Source organism: Lynx rufus, unplaced genomic scaffold (genome assembly GCF_022079265.1).
Source record: "Lynx rufus isolate CCGP_SWC_20201006 ecotype Redwood Valley unplaced genomic scaffold, mLynRuf1.p SCAF_17, whole genome shotgun sequence".
NCBI classification, from domain to species: Eukaryota; Metazoa; Chordata; class Mammalia; order Carnivora; family Felidae; genus Lynx; species Lynx rufus.
This window is the reverse complement of record NW_025814831.1, coordinates 12627361-12647631: the sequence shown is the minus strand read 5'-3', so window position 1 is coordinate 12647631 and position 20271 is coordinate 12627361. Positions and strand designations below refer to the sequence as shown.

General features: G+C 45.1%; 1 protein-coding gene across 1 annotated transcript in view; it reads right to left on the bottom strand.

Moving 5' to 3' along the window:
- The window catches only part of LGMN (legumain), a 35163-nt gene extending 15364 nt beyond the window's left edge, over positions 1-19799 (bottom strand). The window contains exons 1-2 of the mRNA XM_047080195.1: positions 19705-19799; positions 9764-9930 (exon numbers count right to left, since the gene is read on the bottom strand). Coding sequence (XP_046936151.1) covers positions 9764-9901 — 138 coding nt within the window. The 5' untranslated portion in view covers positions 9902-9930; positions 19705-19799. The remainder of the gene's footprint in view (positions 1-9763; positions 9931-19704) is intronic.
- Positions 19800-20271: the final 472 nt, after the last annotated feature.

Here is a 20271-nt window from a genome sequence, read left to right as displayed (position 1 = left end):
CCCAAAAATAAATAAACATTTAAAAAAATTTTTTCTTTAACTCCCTACCTCACACCCATTATCCAAACTCTCATTCACCTGGTAGCTGGCACATATGTGGGTTACACACACACACACACACACACACACACACATACACAGCACCACCACTATGGATAACAAGGGCCTTAAAAAGTCTTGAAGAATTTATTTTCATTTTTCCACACCACATAAAAGTCTCCCAAAAGCAAAGAATTAGGTCTGAAAAACAGAATGATGAACCACAGATTAAAAACTTAGTTTTGTATCAGACAGGATTCTTCCAATTCAAGTAATTTTGGCTGCCATCGTCGCTGTTCAGGGAATTGAAAACTCAGAAGGTCAGCTCAGGTATTGAAAGGAGGAAATGTACTCTTTAGTTAAAAAAAAAAAAAAAAAAAACAAGAGTGACAACATTAGGGCTTAAAGAAAAACTCTGTTAACGTGATTCCTTGTCCATAAAAGGGTGAAGACATTCTTTGCTTCCTTTTTCAGATGACACGTGGTCCACTCCGGAACCTGGGAATCATTTGAGGTCAGTGAGGAAAAACTTCTCTCACTTTCTGCTCCTGTGTGTCTTTCACGAACAAATAGACACACATGAAGAGCATAGTGAGCCCAGCTCTCTGCCTCTCTGAGGAAGGGAGCTCTAGGAACTGGACCTTCAGTACACATCACATTCTACACAGTACTTAGCACGGCAATAAAGCTTATCGAGCATTAAACCCGGAGGTGTAGATGCTCACAACAAATGGACTTCACAGCTAGCGATGGGTGTTAAATACACAGTTCTGAATGTTGGGCGAGTGAGTCCAGGGTCTGGCACTCCGGAGCTGTTTCGTGAATGGGTGACTGAATCAATACATAACAAAAGCTCATACATTTACTGACTTTCTAGTACGTGTCAGGCACCGTGCTGAGACTTTCTAGGCGCCACCTCATGTGACTCTCATAGCAATGCTACGTGACTAAGGTAACGATCCCTACTTTATAGGAGAGGAATCTGGAGCTTAAGGAGGTAAGGTGACCTACCCAAGCCACCCAGCTCATAGCGAGATATCCCAGGCACTCTGCCTCCAGAACTTGACGGTGCTTCATGCAGGGACAACAGAGAAATCGGAAAAATTAGAGAAGCCCAGAGAGGGGGAGGAGCTGAAAATCTGAACAGGTTGTTTTAAGATAGTTATTAAGATAAGTATTGTATACATATACAAATTGCTAAAATGTTTAAATCCCCATTTCTGTGGAACAAGGAAGACCTTCAATACTAACAGTTGTAGGAAAGAAAATAGCCCCCACAGATGTCCACCTCCTAATCCCCAGAACTGGTGACCATGTTGCACTACCTTAGAAAAGGGAATTAAAACAGACGGATTTAAGATGGCTCATCAGCTGACCTTAAAATAGGGAGGTTATCCTGCATTATTCCAGTGGGCCCAGTGTGGTCACAGGGGTCCTCGTGTGTAGAAGAAGGAGGCAGTGAATCAGTGTTGCAGGGATACAATGTCAGAAAAGACTCAATTGCGCCATTGCTGGCTTTGAACATGGAGGAAGGGGCCATGAGCCAAAGAATGAGGACAGCCCGTAAAAGCTGGAAAAGGTAAGAACATGGCACCTCCTTCAGAGTCACGAGAGAGGAACACAGCCCTTTTGACATCTTGATTTAATGTAGTAAGACCCCCCGTTCAAGTTTCTCACCTCCAGAACTGTAACATAATAAATGTGCATTGTTTTAAGCCACTAAGCTTGTAGTGATTTGTTATAGCAACATTAGAAAACTAATGCACTGATGGTGGAAGTTTAGTGTGATTGGCATTCTACTTCGGAGCATATCTTGCCATTACCCAATCAACTTGAAGCACATTCCCTCCAACCCAGGGTTTCTGTTCCTAGCGAGACCCTAAAAAAACTCTAACCTGTGCAGTAGAGGATTATTCATAGCAAAAGAAAAAAAAAAGGAAGAAAGAAAGAAAGGGAAAAAGAAATAACCCAAAGGACCATCAGTAGATGGAAAAAATAAACTGTCATATGCTCATATAATGGAATACCATAAAGCTCCGATGGATGGATGGATGGATGGATGGGTGGGTGGATGGAAGGAAGGAATACAACCCATGTTTCAAATAGATGAATCTCAGGAACATAATGCAAACAAGAATAAGTCACACAAAAATGCATTCACTATGATTACAGTTATATAAAGGCCAAAACAGGCGAAAGTAAACATTTTGTTGTTTATAGTTAAATACACACATAGTAAAACCAGAAAGCAAAGTGAAGGAATGATTGACAAAAAATTCAGGAGCTTGCCATCAGGCAGGAAGGGAGGGGGACTGAATCAGACAGGGCATAGGGTCTTGGTAATGTTTTTTGTTTTTTGGTTTTTTTAGTCTGATACAGGTATTCATTATTATTATTATTATTATTATTATTTAAATTGCACACACAGGTCATATAGATAGTTCTTTGCTTTCCTTTTCATTAAAAAAAAATCAAACCAATATTATGTCAGATTTAACTTATTCTTATGATGAAAGTGAAAGTGACCAGGTATACCCACCCATTCCCCTTGGTGACAACCATCCTATTATTTATTCCTTTTGTCAGAAGCCAGGTTCATTTAAAAAAAATAAAAATAAAAACACTTAAGAATAACTCTAACAAAAGTATCAGACTGGTACACTGAAAATCTGAAAATGTTGAGGGAAATTAAAGAAGATCAAAATAAACAGAGAAACACCTCATGTTCATGGATGAGAAGACTTAGTTAATTCTATTTAAAAAATGTTTTTAAATGACCAGCAGGCTTTTTTGCAGAAGTGAACAAGATGATCCTAAAATTTATAGGAAATTGCAAAAACCCAAGAACAGCCAAAACAATTTTGAAAAAGTTGAAGGACTTTTACTTCCTTTCGCATACTATATGTATTATGTACTGTATTCCTACAAGAAAGTAAGCTACAGAAAAGAAAATGTTACTGAGAAAATCATAAGGAAGAGAAAATGCCTGTATAGTACTATATCATATTTATTGAAAAAGATCTGCATATAAACGGATCTGTGCCGTTAAAACCTATGTTGTTCCAAGGATCAAATGTACATCAGGGACAGAACAGTCTTTTCAACAAATGGTGCTGGGACCATATGGAAATCCACACAAGAAGATGAACTTGGGCCTTCATTTCACACCACTCACAAAAATTAACTCAAAATGGGTCATAGGCTTAAATGTAAGGGCTACAACAATAAGACTTTTGGAAGATAACTTAGGACAAAATCTTCAGGACCCTGAGTTATAACTGCAAAGATGTTGTAGATATGACACCTAAAGTAAGGTCCATAAGCCAAAAAAATTGATACGCTGGGCATCAGCAAAATTAAATACTTGAATGCTTCAAAAGACACCATTAAGAAAATGAAAAGATAAGCAACAGGGTAAGAGAAAATATATACAAAACACGCATCTGATAGAGAATTTGCATCTAGAATATGCAAAGAACATTGATAAGACAATCAACCCAATCAAAAGTGGATAAAGGATTTGAATTAACATTTCACCTAAGATACACAAATGGCTAAAAAGCACATAAAAAAGATGCTCAATATCATTAATTACTATGGAAATGTAAATTGAAAGCACAAGACACCAATTCACAGCTAGACAGACAATAACAAGTGTTGGTGAGGATGTGGGAACCAGGAACCTCCTCCATTCGCTGCTTGTGGGAATGTAAAATGGTGCCGCCATTTTGGAAAGTGATTCAACAGTTTCTCAAAGGTTGAACTTAAAGTTACCACATGACCGAGCAATTCTTTCTGCCCAAGAGAAACAAAAACATTTATCCAGCCAAGATTTACAGACCAATGTTCTTAGCAACACTGCACATAATAGGCAAAAAATGGGAACAACTCAAATGTCCACCAACTGGTAAGACGACAGATAAAACGTGGTCTATACAGACTCTTTAATATTCTTTGCCAATAAAAAGGAACAAAGTACTGACATGCTACAACACAGATACAACTCAAAAACATTATGTTAACAGAAACAGAAGACTACATGTCAAATGGCTCCACTGATATGAAACGTCCAGAAATGGCAAATTTATAGAGACAGAAGGTGTATTTTCAGTGGTTGCCTTCTGAAGCTGGGGGCTGGGGCTGCAAATGGGCTGGAGGGAATCTAACTGGGTAGATGGAAATGTTCTAAAACTGATTTATGGTGATGTGTGCACAACTTGGTAAATTTACTGAAAAAAATCATTGAATTATATACTTGAAATGGGTGAATCACATGTGATATGTACAACATGCCTCAATAAAGCTACGTATTTTAGAAAGGGCAGGTTCAGCGTGTCCTGTTTTGGCACTTCTCCTACACGATTTGGACTCCTCACCACCACCTTGGCAGGCACATGCTTTCATCCATATTTTGCAAATGGGGACAGACTCAGCACAGACTCGGCAATTCAAACACAGGTCTCCTGACCCCGACCATGCCTTGTGCCCTTCTTCCACAAGAAGCAGTCTCACAGTCAGGTCATGGGTCTCTCCGAGGTCCAGAGGTACTTGGTTGCCTCTAACTTTGTTAACCTAAAGGGGCTCTTTGTTAGACTCAGTATTGACTGCTACTCAAAACAAGTAAGAGTAGGGTTAAACCAAGTCAAATACTTGAGAAATGGTGCTAAAAGCCACTTGAATTACTTCCTTTGCACTATCTGGCCCATATGTTATTTTCCCCTGAAAACCAGAAAAGCCTACAAAGCAGTATGTGAGGACGGTATTGAGCAAGATTCTCTAAAGAAGGCAAGGCCCTCTGGGCTACTGAGCAGACACTGCCATGACTCAGCTTGGTTCACAGCTTGTGTTAGGAGTTCTGACGACAGGCCTGTAAAGCATCCCGTGATTCCCTGATGCAAGCCACTGTCTGACAATGCCTGCCTGTGATGCTGCCACCTCAGACCAGCTGTGAGCCAAATGAGAACCACCGCTTTAGAACAAAGGTTAAACTCAATTGGCACATTCCGGTCATGGTCAGTGTAAAGGGGTCCACTTGCGAGCCAGGTAAGGATCTGAGAGAGGCGCCTCCTGGTCTGCTCATTGCCGGAGGTATGCATATTATCACTTCCTGGTACATACTGTGTGCTGCTTGGGTGAGGCATTCCCTGGGTCAGGGACTTTGCAGAGTTGCCTCACTGAGCCCACTACCAACTCGAACTTTCCAGAGGAGAATCAGAGGCTTAAAATGAGATGGCAGGGGAGTGGGTGGTAAAGTTGAAAAAAAAAAAAAAAGAAAAGAAAATAGAGACAGAGAGCAGTGGTTGCATGGGGCTGGGATGGGAGCAGGGACTGACAGCAAACCGGCATGAGGGAACTTTCTAGAATAATGAAAGTGTCCTAAAAATGGACTGTGGCCATGCTCGCAGGGCTGTATAAATTTGCTGAAACTCACAGAAAGTATACAATTATAACAGATGAACTGTAGGACACGTAAAGGTATGCCTCCATAGAGCTGTTTTAAAAAGTGGTGATTGCACCCATTTTTTAAAAAATCTATAAAATCAAGTGCTCCTGCATGGCTCAGTCAGTTAAGCATCCAACTGATTTCGGCTCAGGTCATGATCTTATGGCTCGTGGGTTTGAGCCCTGTGTCGGGCTCTGTGCTGACAGTGTGGAGCTTGCTCTCTCTCTCAAAAGTAATAAAAACATTTTTTAAAATCTATAAAATGAAAACTGGTCTTTTTTTTTTTTTTTAACTTTTTAATGTTTATTTATTTTTGAGAGCCAGAGCATGAGCAGGGGAAGGGCAGAGAGAGGAGACACAGAATCTGAAGCAGGCTCCAATCTCTGAGCTGTCAGCACCGAGCCCAATGTGGGGCTCGAACTCACAAACCGCAAAATCATGATCTGAGCCGAAGTCAATGCTTAACCAACTGAGCTACCCAGGTGCCCCTAAAGGTGGTCTTTTAGAAACGTGATGACTCTGTCGCTTGGCCCTCTATCACACGTCTTTCTCCCAGTTCCAACAAGAAGAGTGAGTTCTAGGCTTCTCCTTCTCCCTCTCTGCCTCAACTGAAACCCGCCTATCTGCCTCCCAGCTCCTGGAACAGATGCTCTTAAAGCTTCCAGGAGGAGGTGGCGGCCCCCTTTCTCTCTGCCGCCACCCAACTCCAGACCAGACCAGCGGAGTGGGGGGGGCGTCTGCCAACACATGGCAAACCTTGGAGCCCCACTGCCAGCAATGGCCTCAAACCCTCCCAACCCCCATCCTTTGAGTGACACATGGTCACATGTGCCTCTCAATTCCTGTCACCCCCCAAAGTCCCCAGGGGGCCGTGAACTTCGCCAGCAATCTATTTCAACAGCCGCCCCCACGGTTCCACCTGAGGTCTTCCTCCTCCACATGCTCAGACCTGTCCTGAAAGAAACCCTCCTCCAACCCCAGTTCCTCCTATAGTGGCCCATTCCATTCCCCTTGACAAGCCTGTCCCCGAGTGCTGTTTGCACTTCCGGACCTCTCCTTCTCTCCTCCGCCCGGACACTGCAGGCACTTGCCCTGGCGAGGCCTTACCTCCCCCCTCTCCCCCGCAACTGGCTGAGGGCACCAGATGCAGACCTTCCACCCACCTCGCCTCAGACTAACCCCCTCAAGGCCATCCAGTAATCCCACCCCAAAATGGAAACCAGAGAAACCCAGTTTGTCAAGACAAAATATGATTTAAATAACCATCATCACGCACACAGCAAAGCACTCAGCAGTTATTTAAATTGTGCCTGGTGTCCCCGTCCTTCCGCAACAAAAGGAATTTGCGGGAACCAGAGCTGTGTCAATCCAAGAAGGTGAACCTCCATCAAAACATAGGTTGAAAAGTCTGTGTAGGTTCTAGGAGGAAAGTTCTTTCAAATGCTCTTTTAATGATTAGTCTCCAAAGCCAAGAAGGCCAATGTTGGCAGCGGCTGAGGACAGAACCAGGCCAGTAGTGCTAAGTGCTGAGTTCAGCGATGACTCAGCGCTCGCGTTTCCTCTGCTCGGCCTCTGTCCTCTTTACTCAAGGATGAGTGTTTTTCACTCTTTCTTTTGGGAAGCGAGTGCTTCCCTTCATTCTGTTTCGATATTATTTTACCAGGGGAACTAGCACCCTTCAACAACAACAACAACAACAACAAAAAGCAGAAAGGGTTTTCTCAGAGGAAAGGGTCATTGGAACCCTATACTTAATAATGTTTAACCAATAATATTCTTTCTAAGTGGGTTGTACAAAAACCAGCGTGGCAAGGGGTGCTTGGGTGGTTCCATCGGTTTTAAACATCTGACTCTTGATTTTGATTCAGGTTATGATCTCATGGTTCAGGAGTTCAAGGCCCTCATCAGGCTCCATAGCATGCAGCCTGCTTGGGATTCCCTCTGATTTCCCTCTCCGTCTCTCTCTTTCTCTCTCTCAAAATTAAATAAGTAACATTTAAGGGGCGCCTGGGTGGCTCAGTCGGTTAAGTGTCTGACTTCGGCTCTGGTCATGATCTCAAGGTGCATGAGTTCGAGCCTCGGATTCTCTCTCCCTCTCTCTCTCTCTCTGTCCCTTCCCCACACGTGTGCGCGCTCTCTCTCTCTCAAAATAAACTAAAAAAAAAAAAAGGCTGACTGATGAATCAGCCTGTTCACCATCGGTGACCTGTATTTAACACCTTATCTTTCTCCTGCCTGGGAGAGGGAGGAGAAAATTGAGAGACGGATCAGCCATGTACTCAGGTTGCTCCTCCGTAAATAGGTCAGGTCTGTGGTTAAGTACTAAGATGTTAAAAGGGATCATCTTGCCATGACAACAACGTTTCAGTCAAGCCAAATTTCTTGTTCGGCAAACACACAAAAACATTCACGAAACAGGTCATTCAATAATCATCACGTTCCGGAGCTGGTAGGGAGGTCTTCTAAACCAACGCCCTGCCTAACAGATACGAAAACAGACAGCCCCGGAGGGTAACGCGCGAGCAGCGCTGCCCAGGCCGTCGGTGCACAGACTCCAGGCCTGCGCTGTCCCGTACAGCAACTCCCGGGGCAACCGAACACTTCAAGTACGGCCCGTCCAAACTGCATAGATCGTGAATGTAAATGCATACCAGATTTTGATGATATAGCGTAAAAAAAAAAAAAAAGGTAAAATATCTCATCATTAACTTTTTATATTGATTACAGTGAAATGATAGTTTGCATATATTGGGATAAATAAAATGTAGCAAAGTTACTTTCATCTGTTTCTTTTTATTTCTCAAAAATGTGGTTGGGGCACTCGGGTGGCTCAGTCGGTTAAGCATCTGACTTCGGCTCAGGTCATGATCTCACGGTTCGTGAGTTCAAGCCCCACATCGGCTCTCTGCTGTCTGTGTAGGGCCCGTGTCCGAGCCTCTGTCCCCCTGTCTCTCTAGCCCTCCAGCATGCACATGCTCTCTCTCTCTCAAAAATAAACGTTAAAAAAAAAAATGTGGCTACTAGAAATTTTACCACAACACATGTGGCCCTCCTACTAGACAGCGCTGTTCAGAGCTAGGCAGCCCAGGTTTGATCCAGGCTCAACCACCTGCCATCAGTGCCTCACTGGGTGGAGGACTGACTTTCTATGCCTCAGTCCTCTCGTTCACAAAGAGGAAACAAGAACTGGGCCTACTGCGCATTGCTCCACGACGACAAGGTGAGATGAGTTCACTTGTGGAAGCTCTCTTAGACGAGAAGCCAGCACACCCTGCATCCTGTTTCTGAGAATTGACAGATTAACGGATGGTTTAAGCAACAACTTTACCGAACTCTAATTCACATAAAAGTCAGCTTTATAAAGTATACAACCCATGGTGAGCCACCGTCGGTTAAGCATCTGACTTGGGCTCAGGTCATGATCTCCTGGTTCACCGGTTCAAGCCCCGCGGTTGGGCTCTGTGCTCACAGTTCAGAGCCTGGAGCCTGCTTCGGATTCTGTGTCTCCCTCTCTCTCTGCCCCTCCCCTGATCATGTTCTCTCTCTCCCTCTCAAAAATAAATAAACATTAAAAAAAAAACAAAAAACAAAATATACAACCCAGTGGTATCCAGGATATTCACAAAGTTGTGTAACCATCACCCTCTCGAATTCCAGAACATTCTTATTACCCCAGAGTCACTCCCCATTCCCCCCTCCACCCAGACCTTGGCAACCACCGATCAACTTTCCATCTCTACAGATTTCCCTATGCTGGCCTTTCATACCAGTGGGATCCTATGTGGTCCTTTGTGACTGGCTTCTTTCACTCAGCATGTCTTTATGGTTCATCCACGCTGAAGCCTTCTTCAGTACTTCATTCCTTTCTGTGGCCAAATAATACCCCTTGTATGGACGTACCACATTTGTTTATCCACTCGTCAGTTGATGGACATTTGGACTGTTCCCACTTTTTCACCAGCATGAACAATACTGCCATGAACATTCATGTACAAGCATCTGTGTGGACATATGTGTTCATTTCTCTGGATGCATACCTAGGAATGGAACTGCTGTGTCACGTGGTGACTCAATGTCTCACCTTTTGGGGAACTGCCAGTGATCCAAAATGGCTGCACCATTTTACGAGCCCCCCATTTCTCCACATCCTTGCCAACACACATCCTTTAGCCAGCCTTTGGGAGTGTGAATGACTTTTTAAAAAGTCTGTTCTATTGACAATGTGCAGGATTGTTTACAGAATACCAGGGTCATAAAGAAAAGCATTAGTCATGGTCTTACCTGGTGCCTATAATTATACCAGCCATTTGAACCTGCAACAATCACCACCCAGTGCTTGCCCCCGTCCTCGGGATCATCCATGGGAACAGCACCGATTCCCAGGACCATGCTGAGCAACACAGCTCCTTCCCAAATCATTCTGTGCCTCAGAGTTCAACGGCAGGAACCTGGGGAGAAAAAAGCAGAGAGTCAAGCAAAAAGGAATGACAAAAACAGAATATTGTTGGCCCCTGAGGAAATATCACAGCAAATGGGTCAAAAATGATGACTGAGCAGAATTTTATCTTTAGCTCTGTGGCCCCTTTCCCTAAGGGGAAAAAGGTCTACTCATATCTCCCTCACTACAGGTTGAAGTTATGGGTATAAACCAAAGAATACCGTGAAAACTCTTTAAAAAGTTTTTGTCATGGGCACCTGGGTGGCTCAGTCGGTTAGGCATTTGACTTCAGCTCAGGTCATGATCTCGCGGTTCATGAGTTCGAGCCCCGTGTCGGGCTCTGTGCTGACAGCTCAGAGCCTGGAGCCTGCTTCGGATTCTGTGTCTCCCGCTCTCTCTGCTCTTCCCCTGCTCGCTCTCTCTCTCTCTCTCTCTCTCTCTCTCTCTCTCTCAAAAATAAATAAACATTAAAAAAAGTTAAAAAGTTTTTATCACAACTTGGAATACAACAGATAAAACTCACCACCACCACCAACAAAACTCACTGTATTAGAAGAATGTCTACCACACTGTATGAAATGTTTGCAAGGAAAGAATACATATGTAATGTGTGCATAGAAAAATGTGGAGGGCAGACATAGAAATTTCACAGTAGATAGTGATTGGCGGCAAGTAGAATTCAGGATGATTTCCTCCTAGCTCTCTTTTTACTACAATTAACAGATATTATTATGCAATAAAGTTCGTAAAAATTCAAACACTGAGGGGCAATTTATAAGTTTGAGTGAGTTACCTGGATAAGCTATAGTCAAACATTGGCAGCTCAGCTCAATGCCTTTGTACAATATTTACAACCATACACGAATTCAGTAAAGCAGGCAGAGCAAATATTTTATTCCTTGTTATAGGAAGGGGAGATTAAAGCAAGAGAAGTGACTTGTCCAATATCCAGTCAGCCAGCTCTGGCCAGAGACCAGAACCCATGCCTTCTCAATTCCTGGTTCAGGCTTTCTGCCACACAGTTCTACATTGAGACTTTATTCTTTTTTATTTTTTTTTTTAATTTTTAACGTTTATTTATTATTGAGAGACAGAGATAGAGCATGAGCATGAGAGGAGCAGAGAGAAGGGGAGACACAGAATCCGAAGCAGGCTCCAGGCTCCGAGCTGCCAGCACAGAGCCCAATGCGGGGCTTGAACTCACAAACTGTGAGATCACGACCTGAGCTGAAGTCGGACACTTAACCGACTGAGCCACCCAGGTGCCCTGAGACTTTATTCTTAATGAAGTACATGCCCAATTTTATACTGCACGGCCAAAACTTTAAAGTTTTAACGCATAAGAGGCAGTACCCAGGCCGAGTCCCGGCCACTTTGCCTTACTCAGATCAGACACTGCCCTATGTCCTGAATGTTATTCTAAAATAACAGCCTTCCTGTGACAGATACCAGGCCTGTCACACTGAGAGAAGAGGAAAACCAGTCTCTGAGATCAGGGATTCGGGAGAACGGTCTGCAAAGCTGACCTCTGACACTTATGCCATTTGTCAAACAGGGCTCACTCACCCATTCACTTACTCATTCATTCATTCACCCAGTTGGCCAGAGTCTCCTGGACACCCACTCTGGCAAAAAGCATGCTGGATGCTCTGAACGCAGCAGGACAGGACAAAGCCTCTATCCTTGGTGAGCATGCTGCCAGCTAAGGGATGAACGACCTAAAAGCCTAAGAAACCACCCTCAGCATTCTGTACCTAACACTGCTAAAACTCAAAAATGGATTGAGTGGTGGATTTTCCCCCCAAAAGTGAGGAAACAGGAAGCCCTGAATCCAATAAAAGTTTAAAAACCTAACAGTGTCTTAGTCCAGTGCTTCTCCAACCTGACCGTGACCCACATCCTCTAGAGATCTTGTTAGGATGCAAATTCTGATTCAGGAGGCCTGGGCTGGACCTGAGTCTCTGCATTTCTAACGAGCTACAGGTGATGTCTAGGACTATATTTTGATGCAACGGCGTTCTTCATTAACCTTGGCGGGCTCTAGTTCACGTCTGGCCCAAAGCCTCATGACCTGAGGCTACTCTTTTCCCGCCACCCCCTCCAGGGTGATAGCCCCTCCAGGAACTCAATTCTTAACATGTAACCCGAGTTGGTGCTAGATCCGCATTTCTTTAGCACCACGCAAGGTCTTCCACAGATGAACGGGGAACCACGATAAGATGCCCCAGATTTGTGTTTAAGCTTATTCAGAAATGGCCATGCTTTTTGTTTGTGCTTGTTTTAGAGTGAGAGAGGGCAGGAGCAGAGGAGGGGGACGGCGGGGAGAGGGAGAGAGAGAGAGAGGGAGAGGGAGGGAGAGAGAATCTCAAGCAGGTTCCATGCCCACTGTAGAGCCTAATGTAGGGCTCAATCCCACGACCCTGGGATCATGACCTGAGCTGAAATCAAGAGTCGGATGTTCAACTGACCGAGCCACCCAGATGCTATAGTTGGTCTGTTTTTTAGTATGGTATATGACAGATGAAGTCACAGAACAGATGAGGGCAGTAGACTGCCCAGGCGGCCATCCTGGTACCCAAACCAGCTGGCCTATTAATGTATTAATGTGCACATGAGGACACTCTCCCAAGTCCTCTGGACCTGATGGGGGCTCGCCACAGGGCTGCAAGGTAACGGCAGAGGTGACAGTGATGACGGAGATGACCCCCCCAGGAGCTCTTTGACCCCAAGCTTGCCAGGCGGCCTCCTCACTGCAGTTAAGCCTCCCTGGGAAGCCTTCCCCCGGGCCAGCAGCTGGCACCTTTCTTCTCTAAAAAGCTGGACAGAACTATTTTACCTTGCAGATCGCACCATCTCCCTCAAAACTGTCCGGCTCTGTCGCTGTCCTGTGCGCACAGCCAGAAACCATACATAAACCAGTGGGCGTGGTGATGTTCCAATAAAACCAGGGCCAGGTCTCTCTGACCCGCCCCAGGGAGCCCACATGACGTGACGGGCACAGCGGCCGGTTCTTATCATCTTCCATCGGCAGTCATTAAGCGGGCTCTCTGGTGGGCACACCAGTCTCTTCCAAGTTTGGTTCACGTGACTTAATCACAAGGAGGCTCATTCCTCTGGAGGCCCTGCCATGTGACTTTTTCCCTTCACGTTTAGGGACAAAAAGAATATATAAAGGGACGCCTGGGTGGCTCAGTAGGTTAAGCATCCGACTCTTGATCTTGGCTCAGGCCATGATCTCACGGTTTGTGAGACGGAGCCCCTGTGTCGGGCACTACGAGGACAGCATGGAGCCTGCTTGGGGTTCTCTCTCTCGCTTCCTCTCTGCCCCTCCCTCTCTCTCTCTCAAAATACATTAAAAAAACAAAAAAAACAAAAAAACCCAGAATCAAGAAGTTGGCCTGACTGTGAACCCTAGAAGGGACACCACCAGCTTAACTGCCTATATTGGCAAACAACACAGCAGGTACCGAAAAAGCACCACCAGGTTATTTTTACAAATTCAAATTCATTTGTCATTCTTCTACTAATACACTAGCATGCTACACCTCAGTGGGGAAAAGTGCTTTATTAATATGCAAGTGACATTTTCATAGCTAACATTTGGCAACGGTTCCTGTCTGCGATTTTTTGTTGTTGCTGTTTCTTATAAACACGCAGTACGGTTCCTTGAACAGAATGGCAAGTTAAAGGCCTCACAGTATGACACTGATGGAAAGTGTCACTTAAAAAAACACGTGTTAATACCATTTGGGGAAACATATTGGGGTCTAGAATGAAGATGAGTAACACAAGCTTTCCACTGTCCTCAGCAAGAACACGTCTCAAAGCAACCAGCCTCACCCGGCCATTTCCTGATCAGCAATACTCTTGACAAAGTCCAAGCATCAGGCAAAAGTCACAAATAATCTCGCGACATGCCTGTGATTCTTGTTCTGTCAAAGAGAAAAGTTCACGAAGGCAAAGTAAATGATCCCTACTGAACTAGCTCTTCAGGATGGCTATATTTTTTTAGTTTATTTATTTATCTTGAGAAAGAGATAGAAAGTGGGTTGGGGAGGGGCAGAGAGAGAGAGAGAATCCCGAGCAGGCTCCACACTGCCAGCACAGGGCCCAATGCAGGGCTTGAACTCGTGAACCGTGAGATGATGACCTGAGCCGATACCAAGAGTCAGACACTTAAGTGACTGAGCTGCCCAGGCACCCCCATGATGGCTATTTTTACAGTCCGACCCACCCACCCATCCATCCAACAAACACAGCACAGAACGGCAAACCAAATGACAGAATCCTTCACTGAGCTGACATTCTAGTGGGAAGACACACGACTGAAATCCACACGTTGTCAGGGGGGATGACCATCAGGAGCAAATACAAGGCAGGAGGCAGAGTCCAGTGGAAGTGGGAGGCATTATTTTTCAAAAGGGAAAGACTTGTCTACGGCCACACCACCCTAAACGCACCCGATCTCGTCAAAAGGGAAAGACTTTAAGGAAGTGAGGAAGCCCACCCATTCTAATGGCAAAATGTGTCCTCTACAGAGGGCTGTCGAGTTAAATCAGCCACGGCACTCGCTTGCGATGGGGCACTGTTTTAACCTGTTTTAAAACAGTGGAAAGATCTCCAAGGGGACTGTAGTGGGGATGTGTTTAGTCTGCTAACCATCTGTGGGGAGAAAATGACACAGACGCGTGTTACCCCTACCAGAGGAGAGAAGGTCTCCCCTACAGAGACACGTGTTCACATGCTGCACAGGGCGGCAGAGTGGGATGCTTGCGGGTTTCTGCAATGAGCCACGCCATGTTCACTCCACCCAATCCTCGCGAAAGCCTGTGAGCCAGTCTCATCGCTCTATTCAGAGCTGAGAAAAGCGAGGCCGGACAGGGAGACAAATGAGCTGGTAAGCGGCAAGCCTGGGGCTGACACACAGATCTGGTCCAGAGGCTGCTTTTTTCGCTGCGTCACCTTGCTCGTCACAAAAAAAGAGCTGTTTATGTGGATGTCTGCAAAACCGGGTAACCACAGGTGGGTGCACAGCACCCCTACCCAGGGCCCAACCCCTCCACCAGCAGGTCGTCCCCGGTGCTCCTCACCACCTTACTATTTTAAGGCACTTGTGGGCCATCTGTACAAGGAGCTCTTCTCTTAAAAGAACCTACCAAAGGAGAACCTGAACCACACAAAGTCAAGACCATCGGTCAAACCTTTACGAATGAATTTTACCCGCCTCCAATGACAAGTCCTCTGCTGTTCCCACTAGCCCTGCATCTCTCTCAGGCTACAGGGTTACACAAGGTCAGTAATTCCATCAAAGGACTCCACTTGACTTGAAGTATACTAGCAAGTAAGGTTCCATTCATTCGCTAGGTGTGGGACAGAGTGCCCATTCTAGATAAACTGTCACCAGCAATACAAGTAATGAGGAGGCCCCAATCACAGGACTACCCTAAGTAGCACAGTCAAGTTCAAACCAACGTCTGACACCAAAGCCCACACCTTAACCACCACTGGGTGTGACCTCAATGCCAGTCCCCAATTTGCTACTGACTCTTTAGAAACAGGGAACCATCAAAGCCAAGCAAAGCAGCCTAAGTCAAGGACATCTGAAAAGAACCTTCCGATCCTGAAGGTCTTTGATCCTGCTCTCTACTCTCCTGGGGCTTACAATAAGATCAACATTACTGGACCCTGACTGACAGTATGCAAGACACAGGGAGAGATGATAAGGACCTATCCTTGACCGAACTGGAGTCAAGTCCCTCTGAGCCCCCTTCTCACTAGGTCTTGGCCTGGTGAGCTCAGTTTAGCAAGAATCAAAGCCCCCCTTTGATATCTAATCAAGTTCGACTTAGTAATTTTCAGTCCACTGACTCTGCCCACCTATAAATCCTAGCTATCCTTGCTGTATTCTGAGTTGAGCTCAGATCTACACTCAAGCACCTGTCCCTAATAAAACTGCTGGAATAAAACCTGTCTTGCTGTTTTTAACAAGCGTGTAGTGCCAAGTTCTAACATAGGACACACAGCTACTAACTCACAGGAGAAGCCTCCGTCTCTAGCTTCTGTATCTGTACAATAATAGTAGAACTAAATTATTTAGGGCAGATTCAGCTCTCAAACCTTTAAACTTCCTGTCTGAAGAGTGAGATTGAAACAAATCCAACTGGATCGTATCTTAAATCTCAATTGAAAACTGTATCTTATTCAGGGTAATCAATATTTTTCCTATAGGGAAAATTTCTGAGTCCATGGCAAACTGGATTCTAGATTAGAGTATGTCCTTCAAGGTTACCTAATTCTGACTCTATGGAACTTTTTCTTCACATCTCTGTAAACTGGATTAACAGCAATGCAAACAATTCTTTTTTTTAATGTTTACTTTATTTTTGAGAGAGAGAGAGAGAGACAGAGCACAAGCGGGGAAGGGGCAGAGAGAGAGGAAGACACAGAATCTGAAGCAGGATCCAGGCTCTGAGCTGTTAGTACAGAGCCTGATGCAGGGCTCCAACTCATGAGCCGTGAGATCACGACCTGAGCCAAAGTCAGCCCCTTAACTGAGCCACCCAGGCACCCCAAACAATTCTTATCTAAAGATATACAAATGAATTCTATCAAGCTGAGGTTTAGATGATTTCTGGTTGTAGAAAGAAGCCAGTTTTGCCTGCCATTTGCATATTTATTTCATTATTTCTGATCTACAAATATATCCATACCATGGAGTCGCCTTTGAACTGGTTGTAACCACCGCACTAAGTTTCCTCAATGTAAGTTAAATGTAATCTTTACTACTTGTTCACCCTTGTATCTATAGAGTGACGACTTTACCTTTTTAAAAATTATTTTTTAACATTACAAAAAGTCTGAGCAATTGAAACATTTCAAAATGGACAGTCGATAAACACTTTTAAAATCTCCTAACGGTTAGAATAATTTTGGAATTTAGCAAAGTAAAATTTGCCCAATGGTTAAGTTTATCCAAATTTTTATTTTCACGGCTATCTGACACTTGAATTCCTTTTACCAAAATTACTATTTTTGAAACCTGATATCAGTTCAGTTTGTAGAATTTTACCAAAATGACTGAAAGACTTTTACAGTTAGATGTTAATTCTTAACTTAAATTTTGTTAATTTATACTTCAAGAAATTGAAGGGTAGGGGCACCTGGCTGGTTCATTCAGTTCAGTGTCTGACTCTTAGTTTCGGCTCAGGTCATGATCTTTCGGTTCATGAGTTCAAGCCCCGCGTTGCGTTCTGCACTGGCAGTGGGGAGGCTGCTTGCTCTCTCTCTTTCTCTTTCTCTCTCTCAAATAAATAAACTGTAAAAAAAGAAACTGAAGGGTAAACATTAAATTACAGAAATGTACAAAGTATAATGTAAAACAACTGTTAACTTATCATTAAGCCCATGAACTGTTAATATTTTGCAAATCTGTGAAGAGTCTTTCCCCATAAAACTAATAAAATGTTACAGATGAAATTTGTTTCCATATCCTGTTCTATTCTCCCCACACCACAAGATAACCACAATTGTAAGTTAGCATTTCTTTTCATTCACTTTATTATACCTTTAAAAACACATATGTGCGCTTTATAAACATTCCCTTCTAAAGGACTTTTAGGCAGTTTCAAAACATTATCACTATGAACAAAGTTGCAACAAACATCCTAATACTCCTCTCCTTGCATACAAATGTATATTTCTTTAGGCTACTTTCTAGAAGTGGAACCACTAGGTCTTCAGGTATACTCATTTCGCTAGTAGCTATACTGTTCTAAGATACCCTTCTATCAGTAGTGAATCTTTCCCTCAAATACCTATCATTTCTTTTTTTTTAAATACCTATCATTTCTTAACTGCACTGAACTTTATCATTCCTAATCTGATGGACATAAAGTGATCTCATTACAGGTTTCATTTGCATTTTCTGGATTACAAGAAAATTTAAGTGTTATCATGGGCTTAACCTTTCAGATTTCAACATCTTTGATACATGTGACAATTTCCCCATCATTAACTGGGATGTGAATTATGGTCTACAAAGCAACTTCTGCAGTTAAAAAAAGAAGTGCTGGGTGGTTCTTCTCAAGATAGTGTATAGGTTGGAAAACTCAAGAAACAGCATTCACTTCAATATACTTTTACTGAACAATATTGGGTATGGTGTATTTCACCTCCTTAACAGTTCAGAACTTTTTCTCTTTTCTTCTCCTTCCCAACTGCAACTGTTTTTCAAAAAGCCTCACCAATTCTCCTGGGAATTACTGCCTGTGCTCCCTGCTGTGACCTCTCTCCAATATTTTTCCACACTACAGACTACCTAACGTACACACCTACTGAATTCAGCTTCCCAAGCTTCCAGGACAAGATCTAAACCTCTTACAGCAGCACAGGACGCCTTGCAAGATATACCGCTATCTTCTCATGAAACAGAGCTCATGAAATCCACCACCCGCATGAAATCCCTTGTTCCAACCAGGTTTCAAGATTCGAGTCCAAAATCCTTGCTCTATGCCTTCACCCACTGTTTTCCAGGTGAAACGTTCTTCTCCATCACACTAGCTCTTGTGCATCCCTCAAACTAAGTTCTACCTCTTCCCACAAATCTAGATTTGGGCTAGATTTGCCAATGGGCTGCCCGTGGGCAAACCCTTTTAACACCGGACTGGTTCTCTATAGGCTGCCTCTCCCCTTTACAAATGCCCCCTGCTCAAAGAGCTTAGTAAGGCTCAATAAACGTTTGCTAACTAATGGAACCCTACAGTAAAAGAGCTGAGCTACGCCATTCACCACGTACACAGTGCAAGTCTCAAACCCCAGGCATTTATTTGCATCTATAAAACGAAGCACGTGGTAAAAGTTCCTTTTTCCAACTCCCGGATCCTACAATTCTTGGCCTGGAATGACCCATGTCGGTACAACCTCACCTCTAATAGTTAGGGGCAGGGGACCAAACCAAGCTTTCACTTTCATGCTAGAAGTGAATCATCCTATGAGTCCCACCAGCTCAAGCCTCTGGGAACTAGGGCACCTCTAACTTCTGGGAAGGGATGTTTTTATACGTTTGGGTATTTCTGTTGTGGTAATTAAGTGGGTGGAAATGGATGCAACCCTCCGCATTAAAAACACCAAGAAGCTGGGGCGCCTGGGTGGCCCAGTCGGTTCAGTGTCCGACTTCGGCTCAGGTCACGATCTCACCGTTGGTGAGTTCCAGCCGCCCTCCGGCTGGGTGCTGACAGCTCAGAGCCCGGAGCCTGCTGGGGATCCTGCGTCTCCCTCTCTCACGGCCCCTCCCCCGCTCGTGCGCGCTCGCTCTCTCTCTCTCAAAAAATAAACATTAAAAAAAAAAAAAAAAAGGCACCAAGAAGCTGAACTGCTCCTAGATCCTGAAGGTCGGAACCAAGCCCCAGACCCTGCCGGCACGCCCTGCCTGTGGGACCAGAGCAAAATACTCTCTCCGCGCGCCCGCTTCTCCCTGCGCCGGGGAAGAGCCTGGGCTTCCAGCCAGAGCTCGCGCAACAGAGGGCCCCCATCAGCCCACGACCACCCTCCGGGAGGGCGGGCTGAGAGGTCGCCGCATTTCCCTTGGGATTCACCGCTTCCCGAAATCCTCTTTCCCGGGGTGAGAAAAGGATTATTCAAAAAGGGTCGGGGAAATTGAAAATCGCGGCCGTGAGACCCAGAGCCGCGGCAGAGAAGCAACCCTGACCCGGGACGTGAGCAGAGAAGCAACCCTGGCCCGGGACGTGCGGCCTAGCCCGGGTCCCCGGATGGGGCTTGTAATTACCTGCAGCAGACCGACCGCGGAGGCGGCGGCAGCGGCGGGCGGCAGGACCGTGGGAACTCCTCGCGGCGCGCAGCCTCAGACCAGCCGCCTCGTGATGTCCGCCCTGCAGTGATTGCGGAGCAACGGCCGGCTCCAGACTTTAATGGCCAGCCGCGCTGCGGTGATTGGTGGAACTTCGGGGTGGGCGTCTGAGAAAGCCAATGGAAGGCGGGGCGAGGCGGGGCCGGCAAACCAAAGGGACTACAAGTTCCAGCATGCACCGGCCGGGGCTTCTTAGCCAGGGTCTCGCTAAGCCTGGGGAACAGGGTTAGCAACGAAGTAGGGTTGGGGGGTCCCGGGGTGCGCGGGACCTCCTGGTGATGCAGTAATTCCAGAAGTGTCCACCGAAGGATCAAAACCAGCGCGCGGAGCACTTTAACCCAGTGGCTTCCAAACTCGTCGCACTTTGGAATCACCTAGGGAAGCTTCAAAAGTACTGAATGGCCCTGTGTCACCCCAGACATGTCGTGAGTTCCTTGGTCTGCACGTGTCCTGGGTTTTGGAATCTTTAAAGATCCCCCGGAGATT